General features: G+C 43.4%; 1 protein-coding gene across 1 annotated transcript in view; it reads right to left on the bottom strand.

Moving 5' to 3' along the window:
- RGL1 (ral guanine nucleotide dissociation stimulator like 1) overlaps positions 1-23,317 on the bottom strand; it is a 123,566-nt gene that overhangs the window by 69,927 nt on the left and 30,322 nt on the right. The window contains exon 3 of the mRNA XM_056845125.1: positions 847-1,055. Coding sequence (XP_056701103.1) covers positions 847-1,055 — 209 coding nt within the window. The remainder of the gene's footprint in view (positions 1-846; positions 1,056-23,317) is intronic.

The following is a 23,317-nucleotide window of genomic DNA, read 5'->3' as shown; positions in this document are numbered from 1 at the left end:
GTGGGAGAAAGTCCTCATCTCTGGAGCACGCTCCTCTAGTGCTCAGAGCTTCTGCTATGTAAGACCAGCATCTTTCAATGAGCTGAAAAGCACCTAATGACCACAGGTAATACTATGCACCAGAGGGCTGCCTCTGTGAACAGAACCAAGGTGATTCAAGTCATTGTGATTGATATCCAAGCCATGTAACATTATATCCTACTTCCATGACTAGAATCCTAACAGCTAACTTATTATGCACCCCCAGAAATCCATGTTTTAAAGTATTACACCAATTTTACTGCCAAAACACCTCAGAAATTTTGGTTATGATGTCATACAGACATGTCTTGCAATGGTCTATAACACTCACCAGCATAAAGTCTGACCTAAATTGAAACATGAGGACACAGACTTTAGAAAGCTCTGGAAGAAGGGACGTGGACACCAGAAATGAGGAGTGGGTTATATACACATTCACAACACTAGAGCTTCACCCCAGAAACACAGCCATTTTTCCATGCTACCCTTTACCACCACAAGGAGAAAAAATCTGGATTAAAAAAAATATCCCAATGACGCTAAATTCCAAACTAGACAGCTATTCCATTTGCACAGTGAGCCTATAAAAACCTGAGATAATGCACATGCTGACTATGGCATTGGAATGGCAGGGTATAATAAGGGGTATAACCCCTTTACTTTAAACAATATTTTATAGGCCGGGTACATTAGCAGTCATTCAGGAAAACAATTTCATCTCTTAAAAAACATCTGCAAATATATATCCTGAAGCTAATTTCTTAATTCTCATCAAATAAGTGAAACTCCTTTTTTTTCGGTTGCATCTTAACCACTGAATCTTACCTGTTAAGGAGAAGTTCCAGTACCTCTTTTGTAGAGGCAAAGCCCCTGTAAGTTGACAGAAAGATGCTGATATAGGTAAAGTCATTGTCCCCAAAAGCTGTCAGCAAGTTCTCCACCAGCTTCTCTAGGGTACCAGCTTTTATTGTCCGGATCTTACACGTCTCGTACTGGCTGACAGTATGCCCTGGGGGCAGTTGGTCCCCTTCAACCTGAGCAAGGAACAATAAAAACAGAAGGGAAGTTAATTTCCCCAACCAATAAGCGAGAGAGTGCACTGCAACCAAAGACAATTTTAAGGCACACAGCACACCTTTATTGATGATTGTAAGCAGGTGTTGCTCCTTAAGATGCCTAGGTGGGAGATCACCAAGAACCCTATCAAAGCTGCTCCAGGCTTATCAGAGGAAAGGTAATAAATACATTTGTCAGACCCCATCTTTGAATTCCATTAAATTACAGAAGAGCTGATAAATTGACACTTCAATGTAATACAACTTATATACCCTGAATGCTTTGAACAAAGGGAAGAACGTTATCAAAAACAGCAGCCCCATGTCTAATTCCCCCTCCACCCCCCAAAAACACATAATAATTAAAGATGTCATGGCACTGGTTGTATCCAGAGCACTGCCAACACAGATAAGCTGCCTCAGTTGGACTTTTCAAACTGCTGCAGCCCCCCACCCTTACACATTTTGTTTCTAGAGGTCAGTGGACTCTTAGGAACTGGATGGGGGCATATCAGTTAAAACTGGTCTTTTCTCCTCCACCAACAGACATTCCTCTGGGGAAGGGAAGAGCCAGCATGAGATAGTGACAGAGAATCAGGTTTAATCCCCAGAATCTCTAGTTAAACAGATCAGGCAGTAGGTGATGTGAGAGACCACAACCTGAAATCCTGGAGAGCCACTGACAGGGTAGACAATACTGACCCTGAGAGACCAAGGGTCTGACTCAATCTAAGGCAACATCACATGGATCTTACCCCATATGTTTTTTCCACCTCACGGCAAACAGTGATGTGGAGCAGGGATAGGGAAATACTTGATGTGATAATGTCAGACCACACAAATCATTACTACACATTACAGGGGAGATGAGGGGAAACTAAACATAGAACTCCCATTCTTGGCAGTGGCTCCATGATTTCGGAATATAATTTTGCTCCAAGTCTAGTATAAACATTTGTCTCCAGCAAGGAGGATGGAACCTTGATTACTTCCTGAGAGGGTTCCTTCTGCTCAGTGGCAGAAGGGCATCTTGAAGCTTTGGGTGATTCCCGTCCATTGCTAGGGGAGGCAGGAACTAAACTTTCTACTTCCTGTCTCCTCGGCAGGAATTGCCTGGTGCTTCCAATTTAACACTAAGCGAGCTAACTAGAGACAGGAATAACGTGTGTAAACAGAGGTAAAAGGCATAACAATTCTTCTTCTGCCCTGAGAGAGGCGGTGGCCATCTTGTTGCCAAGAATCTTCCCTTCGAGGATTAAAGGAGAAAGGAGAAGGCAGGGCAGATGGATAGAAATAAAAGGCTAGGATGGTAGAGAGGAGTCTTTTAAAGTAATATAGGTAAGATACAGTGGCAGACTGGGTCTAAAAATATTGGTTGCCAGGAGACAAAGGGGACCCACCCACAACTATAAGGCTATCATTTAATCTTTATAAGAAATAAATGAAATTTTCAAAAAATACGTAAGTGGAAAAAGGTACAATTAAAATTATAGTTGCATACGGTAACAGTATTGGAACTTCTATTATATTTTCAAGCTACTAAAAGGTCATTAACATTTTTAACATATTGTCCAATGTTTAAATGGGCCCACTTCACCAGGGGCCCATAGGGCCTACTTGCCATTGGGTAAGCTGACACCCTGGCCAGTCCGCCACAGGGAGTTTAGACGGAAATTTCCCTAAGCTAAGGCAAAAACACAGCAGAACCAGGCTGTGAATGGTGCTCTCTCCAGCAAGGCAGGAGGAAAACTGGAAGCACCAGGCAATTCCCGCCGAGGAGATAGGAAGTAGAAAGTTTAGTGCCTGCCTCCCCTAGCAATAGATGGGAATCCCCCAAAGCTTCAAGATGCCTTTCCCACAGAGCGAGAACTGTCAAGAACCTTCCTCCACATATCTTCCAAAGCTGAAATGAAGCCAGAAAATGAAAGATGAAGCCAAAATCAGCACAGGCCACAGAAGCTTGATACAAAATGTGTCTAAAACCTGATGGTTTTGAAATCACCCAGGTGTAAAGATAAGTAGATGTGAACTGGTCAATTTCTGGATGGGATACCACCTGCAAGCCTGAGACATCAAGGTTACAAATAGTCAGTTTAGAAATCTCTTGAACAAAATATACTTATTAATGTTCAATCCAGATACCCCAGCTGCAGTGCACCTTTATTAATTGTATTTCCCCTAGCTCAGATACAGTATTTTAGTTAATTTCTTGTTTTTATAAGTTTCAGCTTGCATAGATGCTGATGCAAAAGTTACCGCACTCGTTGGAATGAGCATCCTGAGCTTCAGAGGGTTTTGAGGGAGACCCTTGTTGGGTTGATATTTTACCATGGGATTATAAAATGAATCCATTTCACCTGATACAAGCACTTGTGCAGATGTTGGTCAATATTATGCCACTGACCTGCCAACTCCTAGGACTGTGAGTAGCCCATTGCTTAGTTATCTGAAGCTACAAAGAATCTCTTCTAGGTGACCAGTCATAAAAGTTTCCCAAATGTTTGTTCTCTCTTCCCCCACCCCCCCTTCTTTCCTTTTAGGCTACAAATGACTAAGAGAAAGATCTGTAAGTAGAACTGTGAACACATACCTTTTCCCCAGAGTCAAGCATCCCACAAAACAGGCCCACTGTATCACAAGAGAACAGAACCATAGTAGGCCTGAGTTAACTTGGCCAAATAAGCAATAGTAGAAGCCACAACAACCTCAGAGAGAGCACAGTGATGGCAAGAGTAGTTGGTGACCTCTTGACCAGTGGGCCTAGGGTCATGATCAATGAATCTCTGGATGTGTATGTCTGAACAAGAGACAGAAAGTGAATGCGGCGGGATGCATTTGTGCAATTGTGACAAAGATAACAAGTGTCAAAATGTGTGCCAATTCATAGGGAAGCTGATCTTGTATAACTACCAATGGGCCGAACCACGTGGGCAGCCATTCGTACAAACAGCCAGAATCGTAAGCTAGCTCTGCTTGCAATTTAGTTTTCCAGCAGTGCGGTTACCACAGAGATAATGAATGAACCAGCCCTGTATGTGAGAGTGGGAAGCTGAAAACAAAAGAGGAAGAGAAAGAGGGTGCGAGAGAGAATAAGGATTCAGAGGTTATAGGCAGTGGGTGGGGGGCGGGGGTGCAATGATCCATCTGTGATTTTTTCCCCAGTCTCCATTTGTGACTATCTCAAGTTACACTTAATTACAAGATATATACCATTTGCAATACAATACACACATGTCCATCTCTTTTTATCAGTGAGGGACTACACAAAGGGAAAACATTATCAGGCTACATTTTTCAGCAATGAAGTCTATATAACACCAGCGATCTCCCAAGAGGAGCTCAGTTGCTTACATCACTTGCATTTAGACAGCGAAAAGGCCTAAGTGAATATGCTATAGAAAGTAATCCAATTCAGGATGGCTCAATGACCTCATTATGCTTCTCCAATTTCTGTTACACTATCAAGATGGAATGAGAGATATTCAGGCTCCCCCCCCCTTTGCCGCTGTGAAGTATCGACATTGTACAGCTCTTTCTCTGGTCAGATAGCAAAGCTTTCATGCATCATCACATCAACCACTGGTACAGAAGGTCCCACCCTGGCATTATCTGTTTCTATTTCACTAACTGCGACCCACTCACAGCAATTATAGCATAACATTGCTGCTACCTGATGCTCCTTCCTCAGCTATCTTCCCTTGCTACCAAGATTTTGCCCTACCAAGATTTTGCAACACACCCGTTGTGCCATATTGAGTACAGAAGGGGCTACTGTTCCAATTCATAGCCCTGGACCTGTCCCTCATTCTATAGTGTCATAGCACACAAGTTTGGGGTTGCTTGCCCTGAACCCTTCAAAGCACAGTTTAAAACCTGAAGCTTATACAAACATTTTGTTAGAGTAGGGGAAAATTTAAGGCTCTGGATTTTGCCCACCCAGAGCCCCATCTTATAGCCCCCTAACTTGCCTGTATAAAAGCCAGTTCATAAGGTTCTACCATATCCGTGCCACAGACCCTCAATTCTGGTAGGGATCCGGCCTCCCCTACCCTGTGCTGTTTTTTCTGACCCAAAATGGTTACAGGATAGTGAGCTCAGCTGCAACCTGGGACATAGGTAAGAGGGAGAAAAACCCTACACTGGATACACACATTCATATGCCCCAGGATATCTGCAGTACCCAGGCGCTCAGGCCCTCCCATATGTCACGATGGGCATTTTATTAGAACTAGAACAATAAATAATAATCAAATGCTTCATAAAAGCTAGGTGCTGACAATGGCAGCAAAACTTAAGAGAGTCATGGGTCAGAGAAACAAAAGTACGGTATGTTTGCAAGGAGAAGTGGCAGTTGTGGGCTGTTTTAACACGCACACACACCACAGAGTATAATGCCCCTTTGTGCCTTAAAGTTCATTAAAGGTTCTTGGTGCACCAACACATCTTGTAGCTACCCTATCACATCTCTAGGTAAAGTTGGTACAGATTGGCCAATTTCTGTCTGGAGAGTAGGGTAGGTTTTGTGCTTTTGGTGTCCTCAGATGCATTATTTAATCCCACACGCACACACAAATAAATAGTTAACACCAGTTTTTATGTAAAAACAAATCACTGAATACAGATTGCAGCATCAACATAGCCTGCAGCATCAACATAGCCTGCCATGGGCTCCATATTTTAGTGGCGTATGCTGGGAGCTGTGTGCGCACACATGCACACACATACCCATGGCTCAGGAGAGGGAGAGAGATATTTATAAGAAAGACTTTCATTTAGAATTTCTCCTCAGAATAATGCCACATGACTTCTTGGAGCACACGCTTGAGACATATTGTTCTTGACAGATTATGAATCTGAGATGATTCTTAAAAAAAAAAAAAACTCTCATCATATACTACCATTAGGCTGACATAGAAGAAAATATGAGCTCCTAATTTTTTTGTTTAGAGGTGCTAAAGTTTTTTTTAAGTTCAGTACTGTAGCTGGACAGCAGTGAAACAGCATCGCTAATGAATGAGCTTATAAATGCATGATTATTTTTTGTTTGTTTTTTACTTGCAAAGGCAAGTTTCAGTTCTGCATGTGTACGGTGGTGAAATCCTTCAAGGTGGTAAAAAACATGGAAGAAGGGCCTCCATGAATTATTTCCCATAAATTTTTCTTGAATTTTCTTACTCATTTGCCAGCTATTAATATGTATTTATATCATTTTCCCACCTTTAGTGTAACCAGCCTTTAAACCAAGTATTTCTTGATTTCATTTCCTCTATGCAATTGTAGATTTTTGAAAATAGTGGTTGGAAAGAGACTATACCACAGGCTATTTTAAATATCAGCACAACCAGGAAGTGGCGGGGCATTAACAACCTAACTATTCCTCTTGGCAGGTGTATCAATATTGTTTTTGCCATTCCACATCAGACCAGGCTAATTCCTGCAATTCCATTCAAAGGGGAAATTAATTGCCACAAACCAAGTCTTAAACAGATACAGAATTACTGGCCTTGCAGTGTTTCCATGGATAGAAGGATTTCTGCCTGCAGCGTGTAACTTCCCTGCCCCCTCTCTGCAGCCCAAAATGCCACCCAAATTGGACTGAAGGGGGGGGGGGGTGGAAGCAAGGAAATTACATACCATGGATCGAAACTGTTCTGATCTGTGGATCCAAGCAACTGAATTGTAATCATCAAAAAGCAACATCATCTGGCTTCTCAGCAATAACTGTTATGAAGAAATTATGGTAACTCCATATAAAACGAGTGAGGAAAGAACCTGTGTCCATTGATGATAGGACCACAAGGCAACTGGTGGTATTACAGGAAATTAAATTTGAAATGACAGGAAACTAAATTTAGATGGGTGTTTGGGGGAGAGATCTACTTTAAGAGCTGCTATGGAACCAGAAGTCCAGGTTGTCAAACTTCCTTCCCCTTAAAGGTTTTCCAAGAAAAAATACAGGACATCTTGACTTTCAGGCAGGTGATTGCTTGGAACAATCCACAGATTTCCTGCCAGAACGATTAGATAATGCTTTTGCCATCCTCTTGTGAAAAACTCTGCTACTAATTTTAAACCACAGCTATATTAAGAAAACATGCCCGTCTATGTTTCCAAAAATATGCTTTTTCCAGGCTTGCACAACGTAACCTAGCAAACAAAAAGCAGCCCATCAGCTATGTTATTGTCTGCCCTTCCAGGTGCATAACAACCACTACCACCCCATTCCTTTTGCAGCCTCCAGCAGGAAATAAAAATAGGAGATTTGTCAAGCCTCTGCTGAACCCTTTTTAGTTTGGGGTGGGCCATCACATGTTGTGAGGGTTGCCAGCTCCAGACTGGGAAATACCTGGAGATTTTTGTGGTGGAGCTTGGGGAGGGCGGGGTTTGGAGAGGGAAGGGGCTTCAATGCCATAGAGTCCAATTGCCAGAGCGGCCATTTCTGGCCGGAGATCAGCTGTAACAGTGGGAGATCTCCAACCACCACCCAGAGGTTGCTAAACAATAGATGGCAACTGTACCCCTCCATCTCCAGTGGATGGCCAGGAGGGATCTGGCAACCCTAGTATCAGTGCATACTGATTTGGTTATTGCCAATCACAGATAGCTTTGAGGTTCAGGGTTTAGATGCAGAACATGGGAGCAAGATGCAGGTTTAGGGGTTAGATGTAGAATCTGGGAATGAGTGTAGAAGAAAGAAATACTAGGGTAGCTCACACTCAGATTTGGGAAATCCATCACTCTGCCTGAAGTGCCTGCTGGCCCTGTTCCCAGGAGCAAAAAAAAAAAAGGGTGGTGGTGTCTGCTGTAAACCTGGTAGTACACAGACGGGCACTATCACTAATGCTACAGCATCTAGCAAATGTTAGAAATAAAAACATACAAAGAACAAAATACACTGGTTGGTTAAAATTACCCTATGCCTGCTTAACCCTGGCCATTCAACACCAAGTCAAAAGCAAAATTCTACAACTCTTCCAGAACACATCCAAGCCTGGCTTTTGATTGATCTCTGGACTGCCTTTACTTTCATTCAATAAAAGCTCTATGATACATAGATCTTGGGCAGTGAGTAGTTACTACTAACCATTTGTTATCCAATAGACAAAAGGGGTAAAACAATTGCAACTGCCAGGGTTTTTTGGGGTCCCTATTAGCAAGTAAAGATGTAACAATTTCATAAGGGTATAAATCAAAACAGGCTGAAATACAGCACCTCCTAAGGTTAATATACAAAGGACGCTCCAGGAGAATATGTCCAATGGTATCAACCTTGCCTAAAGAACATAAGCAAATTTGTTCAGAGTAAGGTAAGGGCAAACATCCTACCCCTCATGACTACTGAAGAGTGGGCATTTGCCGTATTTTTCGCTCCATAAGACACACTTTTTTCCTCCTCAAAAGTGAGGGGAAATGTCTGTGCGTCTTATGGAGCGAATGTGTGTGAATCCGGCCCCCGGGGAGAAGGGCAAAGCTGCGGAGAGGCCCTGGGAGCCACAACCTGCCCCCGGCCGCGGCAGCCCAGCGCAGAGCCAGCGCGCCCTGGGAGCTGGCTAGGAAGCCGCCAGCCAGCTGGGGGGTGGGAGGCCCCTCCCAGCAGCCGCCCAGTGCAGCGGGAGCCCGGTGCAGAGCCCACGTGCCCCGGGAGCCAGCTGGGACCCCGCCAGTCAGCTGGGGGGCGGGAGGCCCCTCCCAGCGCAGCGGCAGCGGGGCACGGAGTGCCATCCACGTGCTCGGGGATTCAGGGCGCTTCCCCAGGCGTAACGTCCCCCCCCTCGTGCAGACAGGGCATTCAGGCACCAGCCGCCGCACAAGTTCCCAGGGCGGGTCTCCGCCGGTGCCCCTCTTGGAGGGCAGGGAGTCCGGCCAACCCCTTTCAGACCCCAGGGTCCCAAGCTGCTTCCCAGGGCAGAGATGCAGAGGCAGTACACCATTTGATTTAGAATATATTTTTTCTTGTTTTCCTCCTCTAAAAACTAGGTGCGTCTTATGGTCAGGTGCGTCTTATGGAGCGAAAAATATGGTAATCTGGCCAGTACAAAAGACCTGAACAGATCGGTAGATAAGAATAAGAGGGGAGAGGTTTCAGAAGAGGAATATCGAAAAACAGGGTTGAACAACTGCAGCACGCTCTAAAAGCAGAGCTTTGATGATCAATTATTTTTCACCATTTCTCACCAAAGGAAATGATGCATGGAAACCTGATTACTGGATGGTATTCAGAGTAACATGGGACAGCCAAATGTTTCTTATGGACAGTCTTAAGCCAGGTAAATCTAGAAGAATCTTCTTTTAAGCATGCCAAATAACCATTAGTTTTGTAGTGTAACCTAATAAATACTCTGAAGGCTTGTAGCCAAGTTCTTGCCTCATCTCTGGAGTTGCCTAACAGTTCAGTGGCCACTCAGAATGCCTCTCTATCTGCACATGCATACAAAGGGAAGCAAATTATCAGCCACGCACCCTGACGTGCAAAGAAACATTTTAAGGAACAGCTGAGGTATTATGTTTGCTTGGGTTATTTCAGCCATTCTGTCTTGAAGCCTTTAAAGAGGCTTGGCAGGCTACCAGGCTATAGCACTGACTTACAGAATAAGTCCATGAATGCCGAGTTAGCACGCTAACAGGAAGCAGTTCAATCTGGATTCAATCGGAGTTCATCTCTTTTCTGACATGATCAAGATCCCTGAAAAGAGAGAAGAACTTTCGAGCTTGCTTCCTGGCCAGCTGTCTGCCTACAAGAAAACCTGGCAGGAAATTTTCCACAGGTAGAGTATAAGGGATTAAAGGCCGTGTGATACCAATTAAGGTCAGGAAAGGCCATATCTAGGAACTCTCCAAGTTTTTATCTTCCTGCATGCCCTTTCACATTGTACAACTAATTTAAACACAGAGTACTATGTATGGGATGTGTTAAGAGCCCCGTGGCGCAGAGTGGTAAGCTGCAGTACTGCAGTCCAAGCTCTGCTCACGACCTGAGTTCGATCCTGACGGAAGTTGGTTTCAGGTAGCCGGCTCAAGGTTGACTCAGCCTTCCGTCCTTTTGAGGTCAGTGAAATGAGGACCCAGCTTGCTGGGGGTAAAGGGAAGATGACTGGGGAAGGCACTGGCAAACCACCCCGCAAACAAAGTCTGCATAGGAAACGTCAGGATGTGACGTCACCCCATGGGTCAGGAATGACCCAGTGCTTGCACAGGGGACCTTTACCTTTTTTACTATGGGACATGCCCTTCACCAATGTGAGTTATCGCAATGCCTCCTGAAAGCTTGATTTAGTTAATGAAACAAGTAGCAGTTCTTAGTATCTCTGGGGAAAGCCCTTGCCTTGCACATAATCTGTGTGGAATGCTTTTGTGTAAGTGAGTTACTACAGCTGCCCTGAAATGGACTTTTCTTTGGGGCACATGTTAGTTAATTAGCCAAAGAATCCACATCAGGGAACAGCAACTAGGGTTGCCAACCTCCAGGTAGGGCCAGGAGATGTTCCGCTATTACAATTGATCTCCAGATGACAGAAATCAGTTCCCCTGGAGAAAATGGCTGGTTTGGAGGGTAGAGTCTATGGCACTGTGCCCTGCTGAGGACCCTCCCCTCCTGAAACCCTGCCCTCCCCCGGCTCCACCCCCCAAATCTCCAGCTATTTCCCCATCCAGAACTGGCAACCCTAACAGCAACTGGCACCTCTGGTGGTGCTATGTGGTTCACTGGCAGCCTTCAGTGCCCGCCACCCCTCATTCCCTCTCTCTTCCAGAGTAGTTGGGCTAATGGAAGGGGACAGGGAAAGGTGACCTGGAGAAGTACAGGTGTGCACACTTGCAGTATGCAGCACATTCCCGTCTGCACTATCACAGAGGACTTCAGGATGAATTCCCACAGGCTGGGCCATCAGCACCAGAAAGATCAAAAGCGGCATGACAGACTCACACACTGCTTCTGACCCAGCCTACCTGAAGTGAGAGCAGATTCCAGAGTCCTCTGGGGCACTTTCTAATTTTGCCCCACTCCCAGACCTCTCTCAAAGAGGAACAGAGCGGATGGTTTGGTCAGAGAATACACATTTGTATAAACTAGGCACACGTTCTCCTGTTCTTACTTGCTGATTGCAACCACTTTTACCTTCCACCTGATTCTGAATGTCCTTGGCAGCTTAGAAAAGCGAATCATATGCCACCAGCCTTGCACCGAGGGCAGGTCTGCGCATTAAGAAGAAAATTATAGGAGTCATAAAAACATGTTTTTTTCATAATGTTAGTGTGGGGGCTGCATGTAGGACAGAACTGGCAGATGGAAGGCTGGGCTTACTTCCGGTTCTGAAGCTTAGTTGGGGGGGAGGGAGGTCTCAGGAGACATTTGTAAGGATCCTGCCCTGCAAATGCTTCCCTATCCCCCACCTCCACATTATCTGAGCAAATATGGATATGGGAACATGTGTCTGCCAGGATTATCTGAATTTCCTCCCTGCCTTTTCCAATCAAATAAGCCTGAAGTGATGTTATTTATTAAATGTAACTGAGCAAATAGCTTCCCTGCTAGATCAGAAATCCCAATACCAGATGAAAGCACTTAAAAAATACTGAGATGGCATTCCATCAACAGAAACATAACATTTCAATTAAGAAGCTAGCAGGCCTTATCACCCCACTCCGAGGGAATCAAGCTATTTTTAAATACTTAACTGATTTAGACTGCTTCCACATGGAGGTTTTCCTCTTCTGCTTTATTGTCTAAACTGGAAGGCGTTTTTTGTAGCATTCACACGAAGTTATGCTCTAATTCTGCTCAGATCATCTTTTCTCCACCCACAATATGCATTTCTTCAAACCCGCTTCACTCTTATCTTTTGTGGAAGAGCACAGACCAAGTGCATTTAGCAGTCCGACTGGACAGGAAGGTGAGCATCTCCTGACTACATTGGGACCATTTTTCTTGTGTCAACCCCTTGTGGCTGCTGTTTTCCCCATCAAGCTCCAGAAGGCCTTTGGGGGATTTTAAAAAGTAGGTAATTGCTACACTGCCATACCATGTATTCATTTTTAAAGACCTTCAAAAAAGCCCTCCAGCTAGGGTTGCCAACCTCCTACTAGGTGGTGGCTGGAGATCTCCCATTATTACAACTTATCTCCAGGGGATATAAATCAGTTCCCCTGGAGAAAATGGCTGCTTTGGAAATTGGACTCTGTGCCTGAGGTGAAAAAAGAATCCAAGATAGCTTAATCAACTGCAGCAAATTCAAGCATTTTCACTTAATGATTACAATTATCATACAGCTGAATGCAACAAACTTGTATTGCTGACCCAGGGTTAATTAAAAGGAACGTCGCTGCTCAATAAATTCAGAAACATTTTAAAAGTTAACATTTTATTAAAACACAACTTTATTAAACAACAACATTATTAACATTTAATTGTAAGGAATTGGAATGAATTTTGGAATAAATTGGCCACAGCTTGGAATTGGCAAGCAGCTGCAACCCTTGTGGCGCAGCATGCGTGATGTGTCAAGTGCCCAGGCCGTTTCCACAACGGCCAAGAAGTAACCTCCGCCCACAGCGCTCCCGCTGTGGGCAACCGGGATGGCAGTACCAGGATGACATTTAATACATCCACACTACAAATTTATTTCCATTCCATACCATTTAAAGCAGTGGTCCTCAACCACGGCGCCCACCAACACCTTTCCTGGAGCCCGCCAAGTGTTTATAGAAAGCAGCCCAGCAAGGCTTCTGACTGAGCCCTAGAGATGTGACTGGCTGTACAGATTTTTAGAAACTGTTGCTTTGACAGCAGCACCATGATTTTCATTACGTGACCGAAGGTAAGCTGCCTGAGCCATTTTTGTGGCTGGCTCTGCCTCCTGCAGCAGCTATTTTGTGGCTGCGCCCACCATGCTATGTTAGACTGCCAAAGACGCCCACAGGCTCAAAAAGGTTGGGGGACCCCCCCAGAGAAACCTGGAGTTTATTTATAAGGGTGTCGAACATTCTGCTTGAGATCCCTACCTTCCCTCTCCTAGAATTACAACAATCTCCATGTTTTCCGGTGAGGTTACGTTTCAGCCCCTTTTAGTCTGTTCTGTAGGTTTTTCCATAGATAATTCTATTATTATTAGAGTTTTGGGACCCACCATTTAGCAGCCACCCCAGGAAAGTAAAACTTCTACCTTACAGTTATCTTTAAGAAAATAAACGAAGGAGCATTTGGATGCCTAGAGTTTTAGCAGATTATTTAAAACCAAAACACACAGTTCGCTCCTCATTTCATTTCACTCCATTTTGCATTAAATGGCGACATCATAGTTATGTCCTGATAACTTTATTTTCCCATCTCACTGGTGTCATCAGAGTGTACGGTTTTTGTTCTCCATTCCCTTTTGTTATTTTTGTAAACACATTCATTTTTCTTTTATTTGCTATTGCATTTATTTGTTTTCCCTTTGGGAACGATGCCACCTCCCTGTCTTCTTTCTCCGAGGACTACATTCCCCAGCATACACTGAACTATAATGCCTCAGATGCCTTTGGAAACAGCATTTGAGGTGCTGGGAGGGCAACGGGGACAGGTCTCCCTCATGGCTGCCTCCCCCTCCCCCACATCCCAACCTGGTACTGCAAACAGCAGCAGCACCATTTATGTGTAAGCAGGTGGAGCAGGAGAGGAGGGAGTGAAAGCGGAGAAAAAGAGGAGGAAAGCAAGATGCAGGATGAGAGGAGCAGGGATGGGAATCCATCATCAATCCATGACAACAACCTCTCTAAAAACAGCGTTCAGTCCTTGGCTGATTTTCCATTTGGTTTTGTTGTCCCCAAATGGAATGAACATATCTTTTTCGGTTCTTTGCCTTTCCCTTCATTCATTTGGAAAAGCATGCACCCTCCTTAATTCTCATCTGTTCTCCGTTAGAGAAGCTTACACCCTAGAATTTTACTCCATGCAAACTACAGTTTGATGGGAAGTCTTTCGCTTCAGAACATAATATCCTTCAGAGAACTGTTTCTCTGTGGGAATCCTAGTAACCAGTATGCCCACAATTGGGGAAGGCTGCTTTCTCAATATCATCTTGTCTGCTTTGACTCTTGTTCCGATTTCCCATATTTCTGGCTATGGTAACAAATCTAGCAAGGCTTCTAAGGCCACGCTCTTCCCAAGACAAGAACAAAATCAGCTTTACAAGTTCATCTGTATTCTAACAAAACTTGGGTTCTCCATTCATTTTGAAGCCTCTTTCCGTGTGATTTCCCTCCATACCTCAACCTACTTGCACCACAGACAAGACATCTTTACAGCCTTTTCTAAATCACGTCTAAAGGGATTTTATAGCTACAGTGATTTACATCTGGGACCTGAAAGAAGCCATATGTAAAACAGGACAACTAACATAAGGGCATTTTCTCAACTTATAGCAACTCAAGCTATCTTCAATTCCAATTAAGGGGAAATTGCCACCATTCATGGGTTCTTTTGCAAGTCTAATGAATACATATATAAAAGAGCATGAAGCCAATTTAAGATAGCCACAGATTTCACAGATTTTTTTCAAATAGCAAGAATTGGGCACTGAAGGCTTTTATAATCTCAGTGGGGCTTCTGCATGGATGAGCACACTGCCAGACATTGACAAGGAAAGTTTGCAACGAAAGCTTTCTGGAGTGCCGTAAATTATACCGACAGCTCCAGTACATCCCTTTCTGTCACTAACATCCTGTGATTTGCAGGTTTAAGGCTTCTTCTCTTCTCAGCTGTCTGAAGCTTCAAGGGGAGGGGGGGGAGGAAATCCCATACTGTCTTTGAGGACATCAGAAAGTGTTAATGGATCCATTACGTTTCTATTCCATGCTTCTTCCAAAGAGCTCCGAGTGGCAGACGTAATTCTCCCCTTCTCACAGCACAGGTATCGTCATAGCAAAACTGTGAGGTAGACTGGGCCAGAAAGAGAAGGACAGGATCTTTATCAAAACACACGTATCTTAACATTCCCACTGCCACAGTGGTTCAAAGCAGCTCACCAAAATAAATAAATAAATAAAAACACCCTTGTGAGCTTCACGGCTGAACAGGCCCGTGAACGCAGTAGCAACTCGCAATTTACACGCGTCCAGTACACAAGCATCCAAAACGACTGTGAATTTCTGTTCCCACTGCGCCGCCTTTCTCCGCTGCATTTGATAATCCCGAAGAGCCGGCACGCTCCCAACGCATGCCCAGTCGGCGCTCCAAGCAAGGACGGCGAATGGTCCAGCGTTAGTAAGGGAGGCGGTGGGGTTGGCTGGCAGCAGGAAGTGGACTGAACACACATTGCACGTTCCCACTTTAAGGCACCGGGTGTGGAAGACGTTTTATTTTATTAATTCGCCGTATAAGCGGGTGCGCTTAACACGGAGAGATTGTGCTCTGGAGACGTCCTCGGAATCCTCTGGGTGAGATGAAGTGGGAACGTGCAAGGAAAGCCCGGGGAAATTGGAGCTGCAAACGCGCAGCGGGGGCATGGCCCAGATTTGAACCTGAGGCTCCCCCAATCTAACTCAAATCACTATACTACATCACACTGACTCTCTAGTTCAAGGGTCTACAACTTGTTGTTTAATAATAGGTTTAATAATTAATGGAGCCCATTAATGGAGCCCATTCAGCTCCTTCCTCACACCAACTTTCACTCTCAACACATCCACAATAATAATACTGACCTGTTTTACAGAATCATGTATGGACAACTGAATTGACTTATGCCAGGAGGAGCCCTTAAGAAAAGTACTCTACAAACACTTCACCCTTCTATGAAAGATGGTTTCAGAAGCTAACTATCGGGATTTCCTTTTTTCCTATACTCCAGTAATTAGTAAGGGTAGATATGTCAGAAGTACTTGCAATGAAACTGTGTATTTAGGAAAACTCTTGTTTTTTTTTAGAAAGTTATCAAAAGTTTCTCTATTGGAAGAGTAACGATGATACATGAACATCCATGAAAAATGTTTGTTCTCCATTATTTCCTTTGAAAATGCTGAATGAAGGCCTTTTTCTTGGAAACACTCTGTTTGTAGAGGCCTAAAGTGAGACCCAACATATCTGTCTAACGTAGGATTGGCCAGCCTTCTGCCCGCAACACCCAGGAGATTTCTGGGGCAAAGTCTGGGGACGGTCACAGCTGACGTGAAAATTATATCACTTCTGGGCATTACTCTAGGAATCCCTCAAAATCCTTATGGTAAAAACCATAGAGACTATGGGGGATACCAGAGTGTAATTTGAAAGTTATGTTACTTCTGGAGCAGATGTTACTATCCTAGGGTTGACAACCTCCAGGTACTAGCTGGAGATCTCCTGCTATTACAACTGATCTCCAGCTGATAGAGTTCAGTTCCCCTGGAGAAAATGGCCGCTTTGGAAATTGGACTCTATGGCATTGAAGTCCCTCCCCTCCACAAACCCCGCCCTCCTCAGGCTCCACCCCAAAAACCTCCCGCAGATGGCAAGGAGGGACCTGGCAACCCTATACTATCCCCACTCCTGCCACAAACATTAGAAGTGGTAGGAGTGGGAGTGCACTGTACATAAATTGCATGGCAGATGTACAGAGGCCTGGGAAACAATAGTTCTACCAGGAGGGGCGATTTTGTAAAAGAGACTTCTCAGCTCCCTTGCCAAAACATGTATTTATTTACAGGAAAGTCTTCACCTGGTAGTGGAAGACAGTGATAGACATTCCTATGAATCTTTGTGGGAAGTCAGGTATAAAAACAATATAAATCTATGGTGTAATAACAGGGTTGCCAAGTCTACCACTATGTCTCCACCCAGCAGAGCAGACCACTCTTCCAGCCAACACTCAGAGGGTTGGAGAAAAACAACCCCCTCCCCCAAAATCGCCATTGGGCCAACAGCATGATGTCACTTCCAAGTTTTCCCCAGAAGTGACATCACACTGTTGCCCATGGTGCCTCCATGGCTCCCCCAGGAGTCCTATACATGCCCTAACTAGAATCTGAGATGTCACCTGGCCAGTATTAGGAACTCAAAAGCCAAGACACCTATGAATCTACCTGAGCTGTAACCCAGTTCTATCCAACAGACCAGTACTTCTGAACTCAAAAGTTTGCAGTCATCACTAGAAATAAAAATAAAGATTCACCATGGCCTTGGGGAATCCACTACCCAGAACGACATATTACTCTACTACAGTCTAAATGTGTAAAGCAATTAGTCTGAAAACTACAGTGCTCTCATATATAATTAAATACAATTAAAGAGCCTTCAAATATAATACAACTACTAATTTGGGCTGGCAATGATGGAATATCCCCCTTGAGGAAAGTTGTAACATTTTCCCACACCCTCCAAGAATCTGATTTAGCTGTTAAACTCATCATTTACCAGACAGACCACAGAAGAAGAAAAAGTAATGCCTGAAAGAGTAAACAATGCTGTTGAACTTAAGATGGACTTTAAAAGACACCGCCCAAATCAATTCCATTGCATAATAGCAGCACAAAACACATATTATATAAATCTACATATCTTTGGTTAGCAAGGTTGAAGAAACAGCTCTGGTTTGAGATTATGGAGCTTATTTTAACAGTCCAAAGCATTGTAAGGCCAACGCTGAAAAAACCAACACAAAAAAAAGATTTACTCAGAAAAGCAGGAAACAGCTACTCTATCCAAAACAAACAACTTAAGAAAGATAAGGTTTATTTTCTGAATTTAGGAGATGGGGAAGTGGGTGGTAGCCAGAATAGATTTTACTGCAGAGAAATAAATACTCGGCAAGGATACTGTATATTTATATTTGACATTACAATGACCAATTAATTCAATGTATTTAACTGGGGAAATGCCAAGTAACGGATTTTCTGCATATTCTTTAACCAGAGTTTATACTATCAGCATTTTTTTTAATTTATAAAAAATACATCATCATCAAAGAATGCTAGCTATTATCAGCATAAATTAACAGTTTTGCGCTGGTTTATAATAACAGCTTTGTGGAGTATATTTTGTTAATCAACTTTTATATTGCATTAGACACTTCAAGAATTAGGCCAAGAAACAAGGAAATCCATAGAACTGTGTAAAAAACTACCAGCTTAAACTTTTCTAAAAAGATTAAGAGGAGACTAATTAGACTAAATGTACACAACAGAGAGTCTTATGGCACCCTGACAACTAAAGCATATATTGTGGTATAAACTTTCATGGGCTAGAGAGAGAGCCTACATTCTGAAAAGCAAGAAATGTTATCCTCAGTCAGTAGATGCATATGACCATGCAGGTAAATGGAAAAGAAGATATAAACAAGGGGAAAGGCATGAAATACAAGCGGTATTTGTGTCATTTCTGAAGAAAATTTGTGTCATTTCTGAAGAAAGCTCAAACATACACAAGAACAATGACCATTCTCAATAGTATGCATTGGGCCTCTGTTCCCAATATTTGCAACTTCTCTTCCTCTGTGCATGCGTATCTACCAACTCTGCGAGAGCAGATTTTAGTCCATGAAATCTTATATCACCATACTAATGTAGCTATCCTTCTACAATTTTGTTGCTAAACTTACAATATTCAGTGAGACAAAGCATTAAAATTCTTACTTTAAAATATGAATTAAAAATATCAATAACAGGTCATGGAACAACAAAGTTCTATAGTGGTCATTCAGTGTCGTAAAACAGAAAATAGGGACCCTATGAAAATATAAACTTAAACCAGTTATAAGTGAAAGGTAAGGGATTGTTTGTACTATCTTCTCACAGTGTTATAAGGGCCAAACTAGGCAATGTAGTAAATATGCAAGTATCTCCAAAAATAGTCAATGCAACTGTTAGGGACCAAAGAAACAGAATGCAGTCACTTAGGGGTTCTGCAGATCTGGGAGACAACGATGGGTATCAGCCATGCCTTTGCTTTATCCTGTACCACTGGCCTCGGCAGCCCTTCCGTTGCCTCAGCTGCTCAGGAAGACCTGGCCCTGAAAGCGGGGCAAAACGGTCTGGTGGGCAGCTGTTGGCATGCATGCCAGAGGACAGTGCCAATGCCGATGTAAGAAAGAGCCCTCTAACCAGCGTGGTGTAGTGGTTAAGAGCGATGGTTTGGAGCGGTGGACTTTGATCTGGAGAACCAGGTTTGATTCCCCACTCCTCCACATGAGCGGCGGAGGCTAATCTGGTGAACCGGATTGGTTTCCCCACTCCTACACATGAAGCCAGTTGGGTGACCTTGGGCTAGTCACAGCTCTCTCAGCCCCACCTACCTCACTGATGTGGGGAGGGGAAAGGAAGGTGATTGCAAGCCTGTCTGATTCTTCCTTAAGTGGTAGAGAAAGTCAGCATATAAAAGCCAACTCTTCTTCTTCTAACCACCATTAAGAGGTTGGACGTAGGCCACACATTCCTTCCAGCTGGCCCCCTTCTTCCACTGAAGCACTTCTTCCCCTCCCACCTTAAAGGCAGTTAAGATACAGCATTCAGCTGGGCCAGCCAAAAACATTTCAGATCTTGAGTCGGAAAATCCAAATCTTTCTCCCTCCCACTCCCTTCATGAGACAAGAGTAAAAGATTTTTTAAAAATGAAATAGATTATTTCTTGCCCAAGATTCCCACTGGAGGCAGCTGTCTCAATGATAGCAGTAGCTCTACCACACAAGAAAACAGGAAAATATTTTTTGCATTTTGCTCCTGTGAGGCAGAGGAGGATAGCTGCAGCTAGATCCTGAGGCACTTCTGTGTGGTCCACACTCAGGAGGCTCCTCTTAAAAGCCTGAGAATTCATTTTAAAAACTTTCATTTTTAATCCAACATAAATACCTTGTAAGTAGACTTTCCCAGAGTTTGATACGGGGAGTGACTGTGTCATGATTATTATGAAGATTAAACTCAAAATGGGAAATTAATGCAAGGAGGAGAAATGGCCTGTACGCTCTACAGGATATACATCAAATGTTTCAGGCAAATCTGGGGTAAGGTCTGCCCAGCTCCCGAGGATGGGAACTGCAGAAGAAGGAAATAGCAGCTGGCAGCTAATCCACACTAAATACCCATAAGGACAGCATTGGCATGGAGAGGATGGAACAACCAAATCTTGTTTTTTTTTTTGAAAATTTTATTGGTTTTTATAATATAAATTTTCCATGTTGACAAACAACAATAAAAGTAATATAAAAAACTAAATCATAAGTAATGTTGTTATAGTTATTTAAGTACTTAATAAAAATAAAAAATAAAGGAAAATTTGTTGACTTCCCCATCACCTCCGTCCGCCTCTTAATAAAGTATTCTATCCCATCGTGATATTATCTGATCTTAATTATTCTTATATCTCAGTTAAGTTTCAATCACAATATGCTATTAATATAATTAATTACACTTCTTTATGTTAGCAATGTCATCTAGATCAGATTAAAAGGTACTCTTCCATTTTCCCCAGTCCTAGTTCATATTCACAATATTTCATCCAAGCCTCCCATTCCCCCATAAATTGAACATTGTCTTTTTGGTTTAAAGTAGCTGTAAGCTTTCGAATAAGATGGAACAACCAAATCTTATTGCCCTTCCCCTGTAATCGTCTTCAGCGCTGCTAGGAAAGACATTACTTCTCTCTAATGGCAGGGATCCCTGGCATGGTGCCCGTGGGTGCCATGGAGCCCACCGACATATTTTCTGGCATCCATCAAGTGCTTTTAGGAAGTGGGTGGGGCCAGGTAGGGCGTGTGCCAGCAAGGCTTCTGATTGACTATTGGAGGTTTGATTGGCTGTGCAGATTTTTTTAAATGTTGCTTTGGCAGCAGTTGTCACCACAGCGCAAGGATCTGGAGTGTGTTCCTGAAGTTAAGATGTGGCAATCATTTTGTGACATGCCGTGTTCCAAATGTGCCTGCAGTAGGCTTACCAGGTCCCTCCTCTCCTCTGGCAGGAGGTTTTTGGGGTGGAGGTGAGGTGTGCGCAGGGCCACACCAACGTGATCGTGGCGCTTCCGGTTTACACCCAGAAGTGCTACGTCGCAAGGGGGCCTTTACCACTCAAACTGGGAGTTTGAGTGGTAAAAGGCCCGTTGCAATGCGGCACCTCCAGGAGTAAAACGCATCGCAAGGGGCCGTTTACCATTCAAACTCCCAGTTTGAGTGGTAAAAGGCCCCTTGCAATGTATTTGCACCCAGAAATGCAGCATCACAACGGGCCTTGCGATGCAGCGCTTCCAGGTGTAAACCAGAAGTGACCTGGCGCCTTGGTCAGGAGTGCGCACACACTTTGCCCGCCGACCCTCAACTGGTCGACAGGCAGCCAGATGGATTGGCGGGGGTTTGTCCGCTACCACCTGGCACTTGGCAACCCTAGCCTGCAGGATCAAAAAGGTTGTGGACCCTTGCTCTATGGAGTGCCCTATTCAATGTAGCCAGGCTACCCAATGTCAGGTGTAGAGGTCTATCGGTTTAATTGGGCAACTCAGTTTAATTGGGCAATTTTATCCCTATTGGAATGAACGGCAACCATTTGTTTATAAGGAGATAAAGAGGCACACTCAAATACAAGCAGAGTGAAGACTGGCCCAATATTAATCTGAAGGGTTCAACAGAAGAATAAGCATTGATTCTCAAAACACTATACATCTCATTTTCAATTGAAGAACTTCGACGCTTCAATAATGCACAGCAATTAAGTAGTACACCAATAAAATCTGAGCAATTTACAGTTTAATATAAAAACAAAGAGATTTAGCTGCAGCCACACTGATATTAATAAGACTAGTTCATTATTTGTTTTAATTATTCAGTGACCACATGGCTTTAATTCTACTGACTTCAATGCCAGTTCAACCAACTGGAGCGCCAACAGAAGACCTGTTCTGAATACTCTCTCTACAGGGCACTATGCACCCCAAAAAAAGTATCAATGTATACATCACATTTGTTTTATACTTTCCTCCAAGGACATCATCCGTGGGTTTTGGTTAACACGTTTTATAATATAACCCATGATGTAGATAGAAATGCATGACTGAGCCAGAGTTTGAACCCAGGTTACCTTGGTATATTCTAATACTCTAGAGCAGGGGTGTCCAATCTTTGGGCTTCCCTGGGCCACATTGGAAAAGGAAGAATTGTCTTGGGCCACACATAAAATACACTAACACTAATGATAGCTGATTCATAATGCTTTAAGTAAGTTTACAATTTTGTGTTGGGCCGCATTCATAGCCGTCCTGGGTCGCATGCGGCCCAGGGGCCGCAGTTTGGACAAGCCTGCTCTAGAGCTTCTACAGGAATGGCTTCAACTTTCCCATGTCTACGATCCAGCTTTAAACCCAGGATGCAACACAAGCCTCACATACATATTTTTTTTATTATTTGCACACACACCCTTCTCAGCCTCTCCCCTCTTCTCCTTCCCTCTCTATGGGTTGGACCTCATAGATATGTTCCACTGGCACAGGCTCTTTCCTCCAATGGGAGGAGCCTTTCCCTTTAGCAACACCCTTCTCCCACTGCAGAAAAGGGCTTCTGCTAGTGGAATGTATCCATGTGCTTTATCTTTGTTAGTGCTTTGTCTTCTCCTTCCTTCTCTATCTTAACTTTTCTTTCTCAAAAAGATGACGATGATGCCAGTGGTGTGATTTAAATATGACATAACCATCTAGTTGTGAGTCTTGATGTTCCATCTGATGACCAAACTGGCACATGATGCTACAACTTGCTATCTGATCATGCTTCTAGGAATTCCTTAATAGACTTCATGCTATAATACGACAAACGTCTGTAGATCTTATACCATTTATTTACTACTACTGTTTTCCATTGCTGTCATCCCAGCTAGTATTTGTGTGACCATAAGTTAGCTCAGACCAGTCTTGCTTTCTGAGGCTAACTTTCTCACATACTAGTACTACAATGAGATCTGTTAGCAGTTATACGCTAATAGTACTCCTGCTGATGAGTCTTCTGGCACCCTGGACCATGAAAAACTTATTCACACACTCATTACTGTGTTCCAATTCAAACCAGTTCAGCTATCTATCTATCTATCTATCTATCTATCTATCTATCTATCTATCTATCTATCTATCTATGTTTGTTGGGGATTCCCAACCTAGGGGCAAGAGATGATAGGACTTCACCAAGACCTTTTGTGTCTGACTGAAAATAAAGTAAAAAAGACATATGTTTGGGGGAAACTGTGAAGTAGTTAGCGATGGTGATACATACTTGTTATATATTAGATTATTATGATATCTGAACAAACAATATCAGAGCAATCTCAAG

This window comes from Euleptes europaea, chromosome 2, assembly GCF_029931775.1.
Source record: "Euleptes europaea isolate rEulEur1 chromosome 2, rEulEur1.hap1, whole genome shotgun sequence".
Lineage (NCBI taxonomy): Eukaryota > Metazoa > Chordata > Lepidosauria > Squamata > Sphaerodactylidae > Euleptes > Euleptes europaea.
The sequence above is the reverse complement of the archived record's forward strand: the minus strand, read 5'-3'. Positions and strand labels throughout refer to the sequence as shown.